Below are 21266 nucleotides of genomic sequence, written 5' to 3'. Positions count from 1 at the left end.
CTTGAATTTCAACCTCTTTAGTCTTGCTTAATTTAGGGGAGATGTATAGGATTTCAGTTTTTTTAGTATTTAGGGAAAGATTCATTTGGGTTAATACCTTTTCAATGGTGGATTGGTATATATCCCAGAGCTTTAGCGTTTGGTCAATAGACTTTTGGATCGGCATTAAAATGTTAACATCATCGGCATAGATAAAATGTGTTAACCCGAGGCCTGATAGAATTTTGCATAAAGGGAGCATATAGATATTAAATAGTGTAGAGGATAGAGAGGATCCTTGGGGAACTCCGAAGCTGAGATCGAAAGGATATGACTCTTTATTAAGAAATTTTACTTTGAAAGTTCTATTTGTTAGGTAAGAACTAAACCATTTGAGCGCTAAGTCTTTAATATCTATTCCGTTTAGTCTATCAAGGAGGATATTATGGTTAACTGTATCAAAGGCTGCCGAGATGTCCAGTAAGATCAGGAAATAAGATTGGCTGTTATCAGTTCCTCTTAGGGTGATATCTTGTAGTGAAGTTAAAAGGGTCTCTGTACTAAAATAATTTCTAAATCCGTGTTGTGCTGGGTACAGGGTACTATGTTTTTCCAGATAATCTGTTAGTTGATTGTTAATTACTTTCTTGAGAATTTTTGATATATAAGGTAAATTAGAAATGGGTCTTAGGTTCGAGAGATCATATGAGTTTGCTTGTGGTTTTTTTGTGATTGGTTTTACTATTGCTTATTTTAAAGTGAGTGGGACATTAGCTTCAGTTATGGACAAGTAAATACTATCGGCAATAGGTTTAGATACTATATTGGTGATTGTTTTTAATAGTTTAGTTGGGATATGGTCAATTGGGTGGGCAGCTGGGTTCATTTTTTTAATTATACCTTTGACCTCAAGAGATAAAACTAATATGTCAAAGGAGGTGAAATGGTCCTTGGGATTGCTTGGTAGTACAATTTGGTTAGAGTTCATGGGAGCTATGTTTTTTATTATGTTTAAAGTTTTCTCTTTAAAATATTGAGCAATTGTATCGCAATTAGAAGAGTTGTTTGATGTGGGAGTTTCAATAGGACTGATCAGGTCTTTTATGTATGAGAATAGAGCTCTAGGGTTATATTGACATTTATTTATTTTGTTAGAATAGAATTCTAACAAAATAACTAACTAAACTGTAAATAGTCGTGGAAGATATAATTAGGAATTAAAGAAATACATAATTTATTATTTCAGTCCTCTTCAAGACTCTGCTTTATTCATTTATACTGCATGCCTTGGCTTTTTCTAATTTGAGAAATCAGGATCAATATGAGAAAGAGAGACCTTAACCGTTGCTCTGGAACAGAAACCGAATAATGCAGCAGACCATGCCTGGTCACTCAGATGTGATTGATATTGCCTGCTTTCATTGTAGTTGATAACATCACAAAAGTACTTTGGCAAGAACAGTCAAACCAGAACAGCTACCACTGAAATTCATTTAACATGTTTAAGCACTTCAATATTTAATCTTAGAAGAAGACCACCTTCTGTATGGACTGCATGTAGTTTGACAATTTAAAGAGCCCTGTGCAATCACATTTTCCAGTCTCAATCATTTTAATTTTCCAGTTGCAAAATATTATATTGTATTCATTATGTAGTTCACATAATAGGGAGCCATTTTGTTTAATAATGATGTTTCTAATTTAATGCATGACTCATTCTAATATAAGCTCACTAAGTTACAGTAACATAGGTTATCACTGTCATATATATCAGAAATGATCGTTTGTGACAAGAATGCTAGGGTATTTCTCAAGTTATGATGACAAGAAATCATGGCTCCCAAGAAGTCTGACTTCATTTAACTCATTTTGAAACAATATATGATGCACGTCCCAATATTTCAGTTAGTCAAAACCCTGTTGCTAATGTAACAGTGTCTTCCTTTCAATTTTGTTCCTGGTAGTTAGCGTAAACAAATAAGCAAAACACTAATTCAAGGGTTTATACTAACAGAATGGCTTTCCTCATGCCAATATAACATTATTTTAAAAATATACCATTTATTATTTTACATATAATTAAAATTGTATAACTGGCATGGCTGCCTGTCGATTGCCTGTCACAGTGCACCTGGTTCTGTAGCCTAAGCAGAAGGCAGATACATGGAACAACATATGCCCTTGGAGTGGGTTTTCTAAAGGTCTATCTGGTATGTCCAGGGCATAAATTTTCATTTTTTTATTTCGTTTTATTTTTGTTTCATTACATCAGTTTTGCTTCCTTTTTGCATATTCTATTTTGATGTTTCATGCACTAAAATCAAAATAAAGGCACTAAAATGAAATTGCAAACACTAGACATTTTTGCATGTGCTATTTCATTTTAGTGTGTGCTATTCTGAAGTTCAGTGTGCTGTGTTCCGTGCCCATGGACGGCCACGGGCGCAGCCCCCTACCTCACCTGCAGGGCGACCCGCCACGGCAGCTCCTAGTATACCCCTGGGCCGGTGCCCGTCACTCCGGCGCAGGTCCCTGGTCTGGCCGCTGGGTGGGGAGCAATCCCTGCTTCTCCCTCGCGGCGTTCTGCAGTCTTTCCCCCACGGAGGAAATCCAAGATGGCTGCCGCCATCTTTAGGCAAGAGGCCGCGCCTCCTCCATAGATTTAAAGTGGCCAGGCCCCTTAACTACTCACAGCTGTTTCTAATGGGCCAGAGTAGAGGAAGTATAAAGGGAAGCTTCCTCTGCCCATTCCTTGACTTGGCAACGTCCCACGTAGTCAGTTCTGCTTGCCTTGGTGAGTTCTTCTACTTTGGAACCCTATTCCTGTCTTGTCTTGGTGTTCCTGTTTCCTGACTTCAGATCGGCAAGTGGTGATTCCTGGTGTGTGACTTCGGATTGGCTAACAGTGATTCCTGGTGTGTGACTTCGGACTGGCAAGCGGTGATTCCTGGTGTGTGACTTCAGACTGGCAAGTGGTGATTCCTGGTGTGTGACTTCGGACTGGCAAGCGGTGATTCCTGGTGTGTGACTTCGGACTGGCAAGCGGCGATCCCTTGGTGTGTGACCTCGGACTGGTAAGCGATGACCCTCTGGCATGTGATCTTGGACTTCTTCTTGACCATCGTCTCCAAGGGCCCACCTAAGTCCCAGCGGTCCGGGTCCTTATGGGCTCCTCCTGGGGGGACCGCGGGCTTCCAGTGGTGAAGACACAGTTCCTCTCCTTGACGTCATGACTCTTCATCTGCTTCCACAGTCGCCTCAGTCTCCAGTGCCGAGGGTCAGCTGGTCGCATCTTCTGTTCTGCCTCGCCACCCAACAGGAAAACCTATGGATCTTCCTCCTAAGGTATACCATCCTCCCATTGGCCCAAGGGTTCACAAGCCTGAGCATAACAGATTGCCAAGTCCATGGACCCGGCAGAGGTATCTGCCAGCCAGGCCATTCCTGGAATGGCCCAACGTCTGAAGGACCGGCAAAAGACCCTGGATGTTCTTGTCTCTGCTGTGGAGGGCCTGAACCAATGCCTTGAGACATTAGGGCCCCTGAACCCCACGCTGCTTTCCCCGCCCGTGGCTCAAGGGGGCCAATCTTCTCAGCAAGGCCCGTGCAGGCCACCGTGGGTGATCTTGGTCAGGGTATTCCCACTCAACTCCTGGCACCCTCTCGATACGCCAGAGACGCAAAGTTGTGTCAGGGATTCCTCAGCCAGTGCCAGGTCCGCTTTTCTTTATTGCCTGCGCAGTTCCCAAACGACTTGGTCAAGACTACTTATATTATGACCTTGCTCGACAGGAAACTCTTGATCTGGGCCTCTCACCTATGGGAAAGAAGAGACCCGGTGTTTGAAAGTCTGGATCAGTTTTTGTCCACCTTTCTGCAAACGTTTGACGTGCCTGACCTCAAATCCACTGCAGTCTCAGAACTACTCCAATTGCGGCAGGGTACTTGGACAGTGGCTGAATACGCAACAGAATTCCGTACATTGGCTGCAGAGTTAGACTGGAGGGAGGATTGCCTCCACGGAATCTTCCTGGAGGGGCTAGCCCCGCGCCTTCTGGATGGACTAGCAGCAAGGGAACTCCCGGATGATCTTGATGGCCTAATAGATTTAGCCAATCGCATGGATCGTCGTATAAGTTTTCATCTTCCGGATGGGAAGGCAGGAAGGAGACCCTCACCTGCTCCCAAGGCTGAAGTGAGAGCCCCTCAAACTCCAACTGAAGAGCCTGAAGAACTGGGTCGTGTGAGAGTGTCTCCACAAGAGCGCTGGCGGTGAATGAAGGAAGGACTTTGTTTTTATTGCGGCGCAGCGGGCCATCAAATAGCCACATGCCCGACACAGCCGGGAAACTCCCCAGTCCTAGGACCTGAAGGAGGTTTCTTCCTGGACTGTACTTCACCTGCACCACCACTAACGCTACCAGTGACGTTAACATCTGCAGACGGTGAGTTCCACATGTTAGCCCTGGTGGACTCCAGCACCGGCGGCAATTTCATTATGAAGAGCAAGGTGGAACACCTAAAGATCCCACAAGTCCGTCTTTCAGCTCCTTTAGTCATCTCCTCAATCCAAGGTAAACCTCTTCCGGAACGTGTGACACACCACGGTTCCTGTCCAGTTGAGAGTTGGAATCCTTCATCGGGAGCAGATGCCATTCTATGTGTTGGAGTATTCCATACATCCGGTCATTCTGGGCCTTCCCTGGCTTCAGGAACATGCTCCTCAGTTCAACTGGAGGACCTTGCAGCTATCCCGCTGGGGGCTGAATTGTCACGGCAATTGCCTCCAAGCTGTAACTCCAGTTTCATGCTCCATTGCCTCCACCAGTCTTCAGGGCCTGCCGGCCTCCTATGCCTCGTATGCAGATGTTTTCTCTAAACAAAAGGCTGAGATACTTTCACCTCATCGATCATTCGATTGCGCCATCAACCTCCTCCCTGGCACTGAGCCTCCTCTGGGGCTCACCTATGCCCTCTCGCCTGCAGAGATGCATGCCATGACAGAGTACATCAAAGAGAACCAGGAGAGGGGCTTCATTCGGAAGTTGACGTCCCCAGCAGGGGCTGGGTTCTTCTTTGTCGGAAAGAAGGACGGAAGCCTTTGCCCCTGCATTGACTACCAGGGCCTGAATGCTATAACGGTCAAGGACCATTACCCCTTGCCCCTCATCTCCGAGCTCTTCAATCGGTTGCAAGGTGCAAGGATCTTCTCCAAGTTGGATCTCCGAGGGGCTTACAACCTGATCCGTATCAAGGAGGGTGATTAATGGAAGATGGCCTTCAACACCCGAGACAGCCACTATGAGTATTTAGTGATGTCGTTCGGGCTCTGTAATGCTCCAGTGGTGTTCCAAAACACCATGAACGAGATACTCCGCGAGCTCTTGTATCAGTGAGCGGTCGTGTACCTGGACGACATTTTGATATTCTCGGACTCTCTGGCCACTCACCGTCAGCACGTCGTCCACGTATTGCAACGCCTCCGAGAACACAGACTGTATGTGAAACTTGAAAAGTGCCTTTTTGAGCAGGAGTCCCTTCCCTTCCTGGGGTACATCGTCTCCAGGGAGGGATTCCGTATGGACCCCACTGAAGGCCATTCGGGAATGGCTGTAGCTGTCCGGACTAAAGGCACTTCAACGGTTCCTGGGTTTCGCTAATTATTACCGATCATTCATACCTCATTATGCATCCATCATTGCCCTGATGACAGCCCTGACCTGGAAAGGTGCGGATCCCAAGAACTGGCCTCCGGGAGCAGAGGCCACCTTTCGTTGCCTCAAGGAGGCGTTTCTGCAACAACCGTGCCTTCGGCATCTGGATCCGCAGCGACCGTTTGTCATCGAAGTGGACGCATCCTCAGAAGGCGTAGGGACCGTTCTGAGCCAGACTTCTGAAAGTCATAAGTTATGCCCGTGTGCCTTCCTCTCCCACCAGTTCTCTCCGGCAGAGCAGAACTACGCCATACGAACTCTTACCTTTACAGCTAAGAGTTCAGGGAACTCTTAGCTGTAAAGGTAGCCCTAGAAGAGTGGTGCCCTTGGCTAGAGGGGGGCACAACACCAGTTTACGGTCTACACAGACCATAAAAACCTAGAGTACCTGCATTGGGCACAACGACTCAACCCGCGACAGGCACATTGGGCTTTATTCTTCACCCGATTCAATTTTATTCTTCGTTACAGGCCTGCTGGGAAGAATGTCAAGGCCGACGCCTTATCACGGGTATTCGAGTCCACAGACAGTTCCGATGAACCGCAGTTCATCATCGAGCCATCACGCATTCTCTTGTCCGCCACCACGACCATCCCTCCTGGGAAAACTCTGGTTCCGCCACACTTGCAGAAATAAGTCCTGGCGTGGGCTCACGGTTCCCGCTGCTCCGGTCATCCAGGACAATCCCGGACCTTACAGTCCCTGCGCCGATACTACTGGTGGTCAAAGGCCAACAAAGATGTCCGGACTTATGTAGAGTCCTGCCAGTCATGTGCTCGCCACAAGAGGATCCCTGGTTCGACCCCAGGCTTACTTCAGAGTTTACCAGCACCCTTGAAACCATGGATCCATTTGGCGACCGACTTCGTGGTCGATCTGCTATTATCCAGTGGCAACACGGTCATATGGATGGTCGTCGACCAGTTTAGTAAAATGGCACACTTTGTGCCACTCCCAGGATTGCCGTCTGCACCTCAGCTGGCCCAGCTGTTCATCCAGCACATCTTCAGACTACACGGCCTACCTAGAAGTATTCTTTCAGATCGAGGGCCTCAATTTACTGCCAGGATTTGGAGGGCCCTCTGCCAGAAGTTCGACGTTACCTTAGACTATATGTCTGCTTACCACCCACAGACCAATGGTCTTGCGGAGAGAACGAACCAAACCTTAAAGCAGTTCCTCCGTATTTACGTCAATGAGAAACAGGATGACTGGGCTAGCCTGCTACCCTGGGCAGAATTTGCACTCAATTCTCATCTCTCCACGGCTACCGGATCCTCGCCATTTCAGATAGTGTATGGGAAGCAGCCACGCCTGTCGCTGCCAGTTCCCATTTTGGTTATGTCCCCGGTAGCCCAACTCTCTGCAGATGAGTTATACCGCCTGTGGATCTCCACAAGGCGCGCACTGATCAAAGCCAGTCAGGCAGCAAAAAGGTATGCCGATCAGCGAAGAAGACCATATCCGCCCCTTTGGCCGGGCCAAAAGGTATGGCCTAGCACACAGTTCATCCGCCTGAAGCTGCCATCAGCACGACTGGCCCCGCGATTTATTGGGCCATTTCCCATCATTCGACAGGATGGTGCCATCTCGTATCAGCTCCATCTTCCGCCTTCCCTCAAGATACACAACACGTTCCATGTTTCCCTCTTGAAGCCTCTGGTGTTATCATGGCCTTCCAGCACGTCTCCGACTCCTCAACCTATTGCCTCCGAAGATGACCTCACCTATCAAGTCCGAGAGGTCTTGGACATGAGAAAGCATAGGAAGAAATGGGAGTACCTATTAGCATGGGAGGGGTTTGGCCCCAAGGAAAATACCTGGGAGCCATTGGCCAACATCTTAGACCAGGGCTTGCTTGAGCAATTCCACAGAGACCATCCGTCTAAACCCAGGCCTCCGGGGAGGCACCCTAAAGAGGGGTTTACTGTTGTGTTCCATGGCTGTGGATGGCCACGGGCGTGGCCCCCCTACCTCACCTGCAGCAGCGACCTGCCACGGCAGCTCCTAGTATACCCCTGAGCCGGTGCCAGTCACTCCGGCGCAGGTCCCCGGTCTGGCCGCTGGGTGGGGAGCCATCCCAGCTCCTCCCTCACGGCGTTCTGCAGTCTTTCCCCCACGGAGGAAATCCAAGATGGCTGCCGCCATCTTTAGGCACGAGGCCGCGCCTCCTCCATAGATTTAAAGGGGCCAGGCCCCTAAATACTCACAGCTGTTTCTAATGGGCCAGAGTAGAGGAAGTATAAAGGGAAGCTTCCTCTGCCCATTCCTTGATTTGGCAATGTCCCACGTAGTCAGGTCTGCTTGCCTTGGTGAGTTCTTCTACTTTGGATCCCTGTTCCTGTCTTGTCTTGGTGTTCCTGGTGTGTGACTTCGGATCGCCTAGCAGTAATTCCTGGTGTGTGACTTCGGATTGGCTAGCGGTGATTCCTGGTGTGTGACTTCGGACTGGCAAGTGGTGATTCCTGGTGTGTGACTTCAGACTGGCAAGTGGCGATCCCTTGGTGTGTGACCTCGGACTGGTAAGCAACAACCCTCTGGCAGTTGACCTTGGACTTCTTCTGGACCATCATCTCCAAGGGCCCACCTAAGTCCCAGCGGCCCGGGTCCCTATGGGCTCCTCCTGGGTGGATCGCGGGCTTCCAGGGGTGAAGCTCCAGTTAGCCTTTGCACCGAACTCTCGACTCCTCGACCTCTCAAAGGTCCACCTAAGTCCCAGCAGTCCGGGTCCCTACAGGATCCTCCTTGGGGGACCACGGGCTTCCAGTGGCGAAAACACAGTTCCTCTCCTTGACATCACGACTCTTCATCTGCTTCCACAGTCGCCTCAGTCTCCAGTGCCGAGGGTCAGCTGGTCGCATCTTCTGTTCTGCCTCGCCACCCGACAGTAGAACCTATGGATTTTCCTCCTAAGGTATACCATCCTCCCGTCGGCACAAGGGTTCACATGCCTGAACATAACACAGTGTGAGCTATTTTGTTTTATAGTGCACACTATTTTGAAATAGTGCACCCAAAAACAAAACAAAATTGACCATTATACAAAGGCACATTCCTGTTATCTGGCTGACTTTGAAAGTTAGCTAGACAAACCTGCTGGTTAATAACTCCTGTTTCCCCTCCTGCATCTGACCAATTAAATCTATTGACACAAAATCAGAAGGTACACACATTTAGATTGTTAGAAAATGGGCAGTTCCTGAGTTGTTTCAGGAGAAAGATTTTGATTTAGCCAGGCAACTTGGATTTTCAGCAATAGCCAATAACATTTACCCACACAACTCTGATTGTACAAATATCAGGTCTAAGTCTAGTCAAACAAATTGAGGTCATTATTCAGTGAGCTGGTGAATGGACAAGTCGCCAAGCTAAAGTTAGCCGGGTAACTTGTCCTGGATATTCAGTGGGATAAACGTCCCATTGATTATCCCAGATTAAAGTTATCCAGCTAGCATTAGCCAGATAACGTAAACCTAACTGACCAGCTATTGAATATGATTGGTTAGGTTTAACGTTATCTGTTAAGTGGCCTGTGGGTCTGTGGCTCAATTCCTCCCCCCCCTCCCCTCGAAGACTTTAAAAAAATATTCTGGTTCGGCTCCCATCCTCCTCCATCTCCGTTTTTGTTTTTTTTTGTTTGTTTGTTTTTAAGGATTCTTCCTGCCTTACCCTCCCCATTCTCTTCCCATCAACAACCTCAGCAACACAAACACTGCCTCCCCCCACCGACCCTGAAATCCCCTGCTGGGAGTGAGGTTTCTCATGCCCACTTCTAGCCCTGCTCTGACAAGAGAAGCACTGGAAGCATGAGCTGCAGGTAGCTTACACTGCCAGGATTTCTCTTGTCAGAGCAGGGCTGGATGTGCGGGGAGCAGGTATGAGGTACCTCGCTCCCGGCAGGGGTTTTCAGGGACTAGGGGTGGGAGGAGAGGGGGTTCATGTTCTTGAGTCTGTGGGCAGATATAGTGTGTGGGGGGGCGGGGGCAGGAGGGAGCCTGTTTTAAAAAAAAAGGGAAAGAAAGGGGTAGGGTCTGATCTGCTCACCTGGAATATTTTTTAAACCTTCAGTGGTGGTTTTGGGGAGTAGAGGCTGCTCTGTCCAGCAGGGCCAGTTAAGTCATATTGGGGAGGTGGGAGGTGAGAATTGGGCTGCAGACCCACAAGGCACTTTTTAAAACATTTTTTTAACAGTGCCACTTAACTGGATATCTTTTGAAGATATCCAGTTAAGTGGCAGATTATCTGGCCATACAAGGCTGAATAACTTTAAACCTGCTCTAAAGCAGCTCTAAAGTTATCTGGCTAACTTAAGGGGTCATTTTTCAAATTGTGTTAGAGCCTTATCACATCATGAGATGAGTATGCAAATTTTAAAAATGTAGTCAAGTAGGAGGAGTAAATGAAAATGAGGGGTGTTTAACATTGCATTCGCTAAACTAACACATGCTATCATGGGATTTAACAGCAGAAATAACTGAACCTTTTTTCCTGGTGTTATACCTGTGATAGCTGTATGTTACAGCCGAACCAAGGGAGGGAGGGAGAAGGAGGGACAGAGAGGGGAAGAGAGAGAGAGAGAGGGAGAAAATTCTTTTTCACTCAACGCACAATAAAGCTCTGGAATTTGTTGCCAGAGGATGTGGTTAGTGCAGTTAGTGTAGCTGGGTTCAAAAAAGGTTTGGATACATTTTTGGAGGAGAAGTCCATTAACGGCTATTAATCAAGTTTACTTAAGGAATAGCCACTGCTATTAATTGCATCAGTAGCATGGGATCTTCTTAGTGTTTGGGTAATTGCCAAGTTCTTGTGGCCTGGTTTGGCCTCTGTTGGAAACAGGATGCTGGGCTTGATGGACCCTTGGTCTGACCCAGCACGGCAATTTCTTATGTTCTTATGTTCTTAGAGAGAGAGAGAGCCTCTGGGGAGGCAGACTTATTAGTCATCTTTTTATACCACTGTAAGAGGGGTGAGGGTTTGGTGGTGGGCTAGGTTTTGGGGGGGCAGTTTTACTTGCACAGTCAGAGGTACACTAAATTTTAAAAAGGAGATGGAGCAGCTTTTAAACTAGAACAAGGGGGAAAGCCGACAGTCAGTCAGTAGTGCATGGTTTGGAAGAATGTATCTTTGAAGGATATTAATGATACAGAAGAGTTAGGGCATGCAAACAGAGAGTTTCCAATAAAAGCAAACATAATCCATGTGGCTAAATGTAAAGAATCACCTGAGCTAAAGAATTCCAAATAATCCCTATCAACTGAAAAACAGGTTGTTAATACAAACAAAAACACACTTTGAAATGTATGTATGTCAATATCAGACGGTTAAGAAGTAAGATGGGAGAGTTAGAGTGTATAGCAGTAAATAATGAGATAGACATAATTTTCATTTCAGAGACCTAGTGGAAGGAGGATTACCAATGGGACAGTGCTATATCAGGGTACAAATTATATTGCAATGATAGGGAGGATGGGGTGTGGCAGGGTATAGCGTCCAACAGGATAAAGATCATACAAGAGACTAAATGCTCAATCGAATCTATATGGGCGGAAATATCATGTATGATGGGTAAAAGTATAGTGATAGGAGTATACTACCGTCCACCTGGCCAAAATGGTGAGACATATGATGAAATGCTAAGAAAAATCAGAGAAGCAGTGAGGTAATAATGGGTGATTTCAATTACCGATACACTACTTACACAAAAGTCAGTGGTTAACCAGTCAATATTGGGGAAATTTGATTTCAATTACCCCAATATTGACTGGGTAAATGTAACATCAGGACATGCTAGAGACATAAAGTTCCTGGATGGAATAAACAATGACTTCATGGAGCAATTGGTTCATGAACAAATGAAAGAGGGAGCTATTTTAGATTTAATTCTTAGTGGAACACAGGATTTGGTGAGAGACTAAATGGTGGTGGGGCCACTTGGCAATTAAAAAAACCCTGAAAGGTGCAGCTGCAAAGGTTAAAATTGTACAACAGGTGTGGACATTATTTAAAAATACAATCTTAGAAGCACAGTCCAGATGTATTCCACGAATTAAAAAAAGGTGGAAGGAAGGCAAAATGCTTACCAGCATGGTTAAAAGGTGAGGTGAAAGAGGCTATTTTAGCCAAAAAAATCCTTCAAAAATTTGAAGAAGGATCCATCTGAAGAAAATAGGAAAAAGCATAATCATTGTCAGGTTAAGTGTAAAACATTGATAAGCAGGCTAAGAGAGAATTTGAAATGAAGTTGGCCATAGAGGCAAAAACTCATAATAAAAACTTTTAAAAATATATCCGAAGCAAGAAAACTATGAGAGAGTCAGTTGGACTGCTAGATGACGGAGGGGTTAAATGGGCTCTTAGGGAAGATAAGACTATTGTAGAAAGACTAAATTAATTCTTTGCTTCTGTGTTTACTAATGAGGATGTTGGGGAGATACCAGTTCCAGAGATGGTTTTCAATGGTGATGAGTCTGATGAACATCAATGGTGATGAGTCTGATGAACTGCACCAAATCACTGTAAACCTGTAAGATGTAGTAATCCATATTAACAAATTAAAGAGTAGCAAATCACCTGGACCAGATGGTATGCATCCTAGGGTTCTGAAGGAACTAAAAAATGAAATTTCAGTTCTGTCAGTTAAAATTTGTAACCTATCATTAAAATCATTCATTGTACCTGAAGACTGGAGGGTGGCCAACATAACCCCAATATTTAAAAAGGGCTCCAGGGGTGATCCATGAAACTATAGACCAGTGAGCCTGACTTGGATGCTGCGAAAAATAGTGGAAACTATTCTAAAGATCAAAATCACAGAGCATATAGAAAGACATTGTTTAATGGAACACAGTCAGCATGGATTTACCCAAGGGAAGTCTTGCCTCACAAATGTGCTTCATTTTTTTGAAGGGGTTACTAAACATATGGATAAAGATGAACTGGTAGATGTAGTGTATTTGGATTTTCAGAAGGTGTTTGACAAAGTTCCTCATGAGAGGCTTCTAAGTAAACTAAAAAGTCATGGGATAGGAGGCGAAGTCCTTTCATGGATTAGAAACTGGGTAAAAGACAGGAAACAGAGAATAGGATTAAATGGTCAATTTTCTCAGTGGAAAAGGGTAAACAGTGGAGTGCCTCAGGGATCTATACTTAGACCGGTGCTTGTCAATATATTTATAAATGATCTGGAAAGGAATATGATGAATGAGGTAATCAAATTTGCAGATGATACAAAATTATTCAGAGTAGTTAAATCACAAGTGGATTGTGATAAATTACAGGAATACCTTGCGAGTCTGGAAGATTAGGCATCCAAATGGCAGATGAAATTTAATGTGGACAAGTGCAAGGTGTTGCATATAGGGAAACATAACCCATGCTGTAGTTGCACGATGTTAGGTTCCATATTAGGAGTTACCACCCAGGAAAATGATCTAGGCATCATAGTGAATAATACATTGAAGTCTTCGGCTCAGTGCACTGCAGCAGTCAAAAAAGCAAACAGAATGTTAGCAATTATTAGGAAGGGATTGGTGAATAAAATGGAAAATATCATAATGCCTCTGTTTTGCTCCATGGTGAGACCATATCTTGAGTACTGTGTACAATTCTGGTCATCACATCTCAAAAAAGATATAGTTGCACTAGAGAAGGTACAGAGAAGGGTGACCAAAATAAGAAAGGGGATGGAATAGCTCCCCTATGAGGAAAGGCTAAAGAGATTAGGGCTGTTCAGCTTGGAGGAGAGACGGCTAAGGGGGGATATGATAGAAGTCTAAAATCATGAGAGGTCTAGATCGGGTAGATGTGAATCAGTTATTTACTCTTTCAGATAATAGAAGGACTAGGGGCACTCAATGAAGTTAGCAAGTAGCACATTTAAAACAAATTGGAGAAAATTCTTTTTCACTCAATGTAGAATTAAGCTCTGGAAATTTGTTTCCATAGGATGTGGTTAGTGAAGTTAGTATAGCTGGGTTTGGATATGTTCTTGGAGAAAATGTCCATTAAATGCTATTAATCAAGTTGACTTAGGGAATAGCCACAGCTATTACTGGCATCAGTAGCATAGGATCTGCTTAGTGTTTGGATACTTGCCAGGTACTTGTAGCCTGGATTGGCCACTGCTGGAAACAGGATACTAGGTTTGATGGACCCTTGGTCTGACCCAGTGTGGCAATTTCTTATGTTCTTATGTTCTTACGAGCAGCACAGCTACCATCAGTTAAGATTTTGTGATTTGGATTGATGAAAGGTATAAAAAGATGAGATTTGTACAATGTGCTCTTCACCTAGCTTGATGCACTCTCCACCTAGCTGCTATCAAGGTAGTTTGAGAGTACAATGTACAAATCTCATCTTTGTGCATCTTTCATCACTCGAAATCACTTAAAATCTTCACTGTCTTCTGTGCTGTTCATACCTCTGACTATGCATGTAAAACTGCCCCCATAACCTACCTAGCCCACCACAAAATCTCACCCTGAGTTCACAATGCCCCCTCTTACAGTGGTACAAATAGTTTACTTATACAAGAGCCTTATAAAGAGTCTCTCTCTCTCTCTCTCTCTCTCTCTCTCTCTCTCTCTCTCTCTCTCTCTCTCTCTCTCTCTCTCTCTCTCTCTCTCTCTCTCTCTCGCTCTCTCTCTCTCTCTCTCTCAGCTCAAAATGCAATAAAAGCCTGTCTAGGCATTTCTCAGCTTGCAATGTGAATAACACATATTACAGTAAAATAGCTAAGTGATATCAGGAAAATTGACCCTAACCACACCCCTTTTTATCACGGGGTGTTATTTTTCACAATTTTTACAACAAAATGATAAATCTAGGCCTTAACTGGTAGGGATGTGAATTGGGTGCCTGATCGTTACCGCTTTCAGGCTTATCTGGCCGCGGGAAAACTCGACGGTTTTTATTTTTTGTGAAAAATCGGTTTTTGGCTTAGTGCGCGCTAACTCATGTTAGCGCGCACTAACAAAAAATAGCAAAAAGTAACAAAAAAATAACAAAAATATACGGTTTTTTGTTAGTGCGCGCTAACTCAAAAAACGATTTTCACGAAAATTCGGGGAAAAAGTGTTTGTTTCTAGTTTTTAACCAATATATAATGAATTAAGAAATATCGTATGATATTTCAATTTGTTATAAAAACGATTCACATCCCTATTAACCGGTTACAACTAAGAATCGGTTAAGTTAGCCAGATAACTTTACCCCACCCCAGTTACAGTCTAGCTGGATAAGTGCTCAGTATCAAATTCTTGCCATTTAGGGCCTCATTTTCCAATATCGCATTGGTAACGCATTAGGGGGCGTTTCCAATGCAAATGAGGCTTCTTTCGTGCAGTGGGGAAACATCACGTGCGGTGATGTTTTTGCCGTTTGCGAAAACATTAGCGCCATTCGTGATGTTTTCCCGGTGCACGAGAAAACACCCAAAGAATCATCGCAGCGCACAATAATTGTCAGGATATATGAGAGAGAGAGAGAGAGAGAGAGAGAGAGAGACTTACTATAGTGCCTATGCCCTAGACAGGTATTTGTATCCCTATGGGAGGGCCACCTACTAACTCAGGGTGGGGATTAGGTATGAGCGTCGGGGGTTGGGGGCCACTTTCGCATTCCACATGAGATGTGCGGAAAGAACAGTGGTCCCTAGTGAAGATTTGCTGGCCGTCGGAGTGAGGACGCTCACTCCAAGAAGAGGTTTGGGCAATGAGTGAAACATTGCCCAAACCTCTTCTTGGAGTGAGCGTCCTCACTCCGACGGCCAGCAAATCTTCACTAGGGACCACTGTTCTTTCCGCACGTCTCATGTGGGAATGCGAAAGTGGCCCCCGACGCTCATACCTAATCCCCACCCCGAGTTAGTAGGTGGCCCTCCCATAGGGTTACAAATACCTGTCTAGGCATAGGCACTATAGTAAGTCTCTCTCTCTCTCTCTCTCTCTCTCTCTCTCTCTCTCTCCTCTCTCTCTCTCTCTCTCTCTCCTCTCTCTCTCTCTCTCTCTCTCTCTCTCTCTCTCCCTCCCCTCTCCCTCTCCCTCCCTCCCCCCAAGCATGCTGGAGCCGGAAATGTCGTGCACCGCGATGTAACGCAAATTAAAGGGTTGTAGCTATTAGCCACGCTAACACTGCAGCTGTTAAATTACAAATTTGCATTCGCAAATCACGTTAACTGCTTGGAAAATGAGGCCCTTAGCTGGGTAACTTATGAGTTATTCGGCTAAATGAATTTGAATATGGACCTGATTCTCTCTAGCTACATTTAGGGATAATTCTCATCTCTAATTTAGCCAGTTAGGTTTGCTTGAAGAACAATTGCCTGATTATCTTACCTGTTTAGTGGGTTTTTTGAAAATTGACTTGATAACGGAAGCATAGCACTGTATGACTGTATATTCTGAGCATAGGAAAGTGTTAGAAGCAAAATGCACAGTGATGCCCTGTAGCTACAAGAATCAGCTCCAGCTGACCTTCTTGATTCTTTGCACATTTAGAACCAGCTCACCGCCTTTGCAGAAGTCACATGATGCTGAAGTGGACACCTGTTCTCTGCACTGGACATCATCCCTGTTCACAGTCCACTCATCACAGACAAGGTGTAATTGAAAATACAAGGAACTAAAAAACGTTGGGTCTATCTAATGGTCTATTGAACACTGCAAATCTCTTCAGTATTTGAAGGTTGTTTCTTAAATATTCCCTTCTGTTTACCTTTTTTTTTCTCAGCGAGTCACTGGACCACATGTAAAGTAATATGCACTATTCCACAGTCTGTATGATAATTTTCTTATTTTAGATATTTAAGCTTTTCCATAATTTATGTATGTATTCAAAGGAAAATTCATATTTTGATTGAGTTGGAATTGACATTTATTTTAAAAAAATACAGACTTTTTTGTGATTAGCATGCCACTATTTCCATTTTCAAATAAAAAGAATTCAGTATGTATATACAAATAAATTGATTTATGTTCTGTGCTCAAAAACTGTTTGTACATGGTATTTTGCTAAATTTCATATTTATACTGTATGTTACTGTACATCTAAGACTGGTGCTTCTGTTTTTGAAGAGAAAATGCCAATTTTTACTGTAATAAGTAATGTATCATAATTAAAAGTATATTTATTTGGAATTTTCTGGACTTGGAATTGGTTTTTTGCTCTGTAGTCTTTGAGTATATGCTGTATCTGATATAAATGAAAAATATATTACAGGATTATAGGCACTAGAGGATGCTTTCCTAGAAATAGTCTGTAGATCATAGATTGCACTTTACCGATGTTCCACACAACAATATACATTATTTCTCAATAAAACCATGGCAATGTCATGTACTATCTCCAGCTTCAGACATTTAAAACTTTACTTTCCGGGCCACATTAGAAGATGATAATGCTAGACAATGATGACCACATATTATAGAATGAGATTATTACCATGAAACTGCAAAATAGACCTCATTGTTATTGCTCAAAACAAGCATGAGATTGCATACAATTGTTCCCAGGTGAAGTATGTTTTTACAATACTTGATATAGCTGTTAATGAGATGTGTGCTCTGGGAATGTGCAACAGGGCACAGTACACTAAATACAAACTTTCCATTTTGCATGCAGTTTTGCAAATGCAGGCATATGAAAATATTCGTCATGGCCTTTTATTAAGAGGATTGTCATGCATAAGGCACAAAGTCGAAAAATCCACCTTATTGCATGATGGTTGCCATTTCAAAAAGAGAGGAGTAGGAGAATTTTCAAATAACACAAAAAAGGCAAATTTTGGCAGGTAAATTGCCAGTTTTATCAAGTTTTCCCATTTAATTCTATCACAAAATCATTTGTGACAGTAGATATACTTTTTAATTTTACATGTTATTAAAGAACAGTAGATACTTTGCAGTAGATATTGAAATCTGAATGTCTAACTTAGGCCTGGATTTATCAAAATGCACTAAATATCACCTGCGATAGAAAAAGGGGTGTTTTTTTATGGTAATAGGCAGTTTATTGCAATTTGTGCTAATACCTATGGGGTAGATTTTAAGAGGCGCGCGAACAGCCTACTTTTGCTTGCGCATCAGACTCAAGCAAAAGTACGCTGGATTTTAGTAGATACGCGCGGAGCCGCGCGTATCCACTAAAATCCTGGATCGGCGCGCGCAAGGCTATCGATTTTGTATAGCCTGCGCGCGCCGAGCCGCGCTGCCTCCCCCCGTTCCCTCCAAGGCCGCTCCGAAATCGGAGCGGCCTCGGAGGGAACTTTCCTTTGCCCTCCCCTCACCTTACCCTCCCTTCCCCTACCTAACCCACCCACCCGGCCCTGTCTACACCCCCCCCTTACCGTTGTCGGGGGATTTACGCCTCCCGGAGGGAGACGTAAATCCCCGCGCGCCAGCGGGCCTGCTGCGCGCCGGGCCGCGACCTGGGGGCGGGTACGGAGGGCGCGGCCACGCCCCCGGGCCGTAGCCACGCCCCGTACCCGCCCCCAAAACGCGGCCGACACGCCCCCGAAACGCCGCGTCGACCTGGCCCGCCCCCCCGACACGCCCCCGACACGCCCCCCTCCGAAAACCCCGGGACGTACGCGAGTCCCGGGGTCTGCGCGCGCCGGTAGGCCTATGTAAAATAGGCTTACCGGCGCGCAGGGCCCTGCTCGCCTAAATCCGCCCGGTTTTGGGCGGATTTAGGCGAGCAGGGCGCTGAAAATCCGCCCCTATGTGAAGAGCTAAGTTACTGCAAATTTCCTACATACAACCACTGGGGGGACCATGTTTACTATGAGGGTGTTGCAACTGTCCCTTCCCGACGGCTTCACTCCGCCTACCTTTCTTTCTTTGCACCTCCTCTCGCTTAGGATGGACGTCTGGCTGCCGCGGCGTTTGCCTGCCGTCCTCTCCGGCATCCCCGGACCGGCTTGGGAGCTGTCTCCCGCCATGCTCCGCTGGTACCTTAGGGCGGGTGCGCTGCGTGGCCCTCACTCTTATTTCCTACTTGGCGTGAACCTCAGGGGCGTCCCCCCTGTGATGATGTCACACTGCCTGGATATTTAAACATAAGAACATAAGAAATTGCCATGCTGGGACAGACCAAGGGTCCATCAAGCCCAGCATCCTGTTTCCAACAGAGGCCAAAAACCAGGCCACAAGAACCTGGCAATTACCCAAACACTAAGAAGAACCCATGCTACTGATGCAATTAATAGCAGTGGCTATTCCCTAAGTATAATTGATTAATAGCCATTAATGGACTTCTCCTCCAAGAACTTATCCAAACCTTTTTTGAACCCAGCTACACTAACTGCACTACCTTCTCTGGCAACAAATTCCAGAGCTTTATTATGCATTGAGTGAAAAAGAATTTTCTCCGATTAATCTTAAATGTGTTACTTGCTAACTTCATGGAATGCCCCCTAGTCCTTCTATTATTCGAAAGTGTAAATAACCGAGTCACATCTACTCGTTCAAGACCTCTCTAGGCCTTCTATGTTTGCTAGCCTTTGAGTTAGCAAGGGGGAATCTTATGGATGGGATTTGCTCTCCGTACCCAGCTACTCTGCCTCTCCAATCTTCTATTGGACACTTAATGCTAACAGGGTACCTGCTCCTCAGGGGCCTCACTTGCTTTTCAGGTCACTATCAGGAAACCAGTACTCGCTCCTCGAGGGCCCATGTTCCCTGACTTGCTGCCTGTTCCTACCTTCTCTTCTGTTGGAAGGATTCACTATCTTCAACACCAGTGAGTACTACCATCTTCACCTCAGAGCTGTTCCCTGGAACCAGGTACTCGCTCCTCGAGGGCCTGCCTCTGTTCCAGCCCTAGTGCCATCTCCTACGTGGAACTGCTGTGTGAATACATTTCCTTCAAGCCTCTCAATTCTCAGGTACTCTCTCCTCGAGGGCCTGCTCTCCCTATCCTGGGGGTTTGTGCATATTCCACTGTACTCATTATTCTCAATTCTTTCCACTACAGCACTGCTACCTGAGGAGTTGCTGTTCCAGTACCTGAGGGACACTATCCCAGCTGGGCTACTTCTGCTGCTCACTACTGCCACCTCTGGTGGCTGCACCAAATTGTCTAATAAAGGATCAATCTCTGTTTGTGTGTCCTAAGCTGAGCCTGACCTATGGCCTCTCATGGGACTTCCCCCTGTGGGTGTGGTCAGCAACCACAGTGTCCAAGGTTCCACCCAAACCTCATTAATTATGTGAGTGAGAGAGAGATAATGAACCTAGCCATAATGCCCTCACCCAACATCTCAGCAGGCAGCCATCTTGCCCTCCACCCCCTGAAGCACCTGCCAGGCTAACCAGGCCCTGTCAGAGAGAAAAGAGAAAGAAAGAAAGAGAGACAGAGAGAGAGAGAGAGAGAGAGAGAACCTAGCCATGATGCCCTCATCCTAGATAGGTATTTATATCTCTATGGGAGGCCCACCTAGTAACTCGAGGTGAGATTTAGGTATTAGTGTAGGGGTTAAGGGCCACTTTGACATTCAAAGTGAGACGTACGAACAGAACAGTGCTCTCTTGTGAAGATTTGATGACCCTCGGAGTGAGGAAACTCACACAAAGATGAGATTTGTGCAATGTTCTCTCAACCTAGCTTGATATTTCCTCAACAGAGCACTATTCTGTTCGTACGTCTCACTTTGAATATCAAAGTGGCCCCTAACCCCTACACTAATACCTACTAATACCTAAACCTCACCTCGAGTTACTAGGTGGGCCTCCTATAGAGATATAAATACCTATCTAGAATGAGGGTATCATGGCTAGGTTCTCTCTCTCTCTCTTTTTTCTCTCTGACAGGGCCTGGTTAGCCTGGCAGGTGCTCCAGGGGGTGGAGGGCAAGATGGCTGCCTGCTGAGATGTTGGGTGCAGAGCTCTCTCCTTGTTGAATATTTTTTCCTCATTATAATAAAAGCAAAAATATAATTGTGTGCTGCATTAGCATTTAATGAGGTTGCAAATGATCAAGAAATGTTTTAATAACTTCAAGGAGATGAATGCATCTCATCATAAATAAATAGTAAATGTCCTTTTAATCAGAGATTGTCCTTTTAATCAGAGATCCTGATTGAAACACAAATATAAATCTATTCAAACAAACCCCCACCAATGAACAGGTTGAACAATTGCTCAATAATGAATTGATATTTAACAATTCAGTCCACCGACATGGGACCAGCTTTCACAAGGCTGCATTGGGAAGAACAAGTTCAAACTGAATAGTTATCAGGTATTCTCTGTGAACAGAATAAAATAAAACAACATTAAATTGCAAACCCACAAAAATAGGCAAAAACGAGAGGTGTAAGATAATCATACATACCCGATTCAAAAAGAACAGCATACAATATTTTAGGTGGATACCAATAACAGGCTTAGATACAAAGTAACAATTCCCTAAAAAAAGTATAAAGACAATTTTGGTACATCAGTTAAATGCATAAATGAGAGACAATGTAACAATGTTCTGAATCAGATTAAGGAAAACCAGTATGTTGCAGAAAAGCTATGTAAAAAATATGTAAAATATATAACGCCATTCAAGAAGGTGTAAGTTGGATGTAG

The 21266-nt window shown here is 44.9% G+C and overlaps 1 protein-coding gene across 1 annotated transcript in view; it reads left to right on the top strand.

The window, feature by feature from the left end:
- The window catches only part of PLPPR5 (phospholipid phosphatase related 5), a 755539-nt gene extending 738769 nt beyond the window's left edge, over nt 1-16770 (top strand). Inside the window, exon 8 of the mRNA XM_029618585.1 lies at nt 16191-16770. Within this exon, the coding sequence (XP_029474445.1) occupies nt 16191-16223 (33 nt within the window). The 3' untranslated portion in view covers nt 16224-16770. The remainder of the gene's footprint in view (nt 1-16190) is intronic.
- The last annotated feature ends 4496 nt before the right edge of the window (nt 16771-21266 follow it).

This window comes from Rhinatrema bivittatum, chromosome 10, assembly GCF_901001135.1.
Source record: "Rhinatrema bivittatum chromosome 10, aRhiBiv1.1, whole genome shotgun sequence".
Lineage (NCBI taxonomy): Eukaryota > Metazoa > Chordata > Amphibia > Gymnophiona > Rhinatrematidae > Rhinatrema > Rhinatrema bivittatum.
This window is presented reverse-complemented; position numbering and strand designations above follow the sequence as displayed.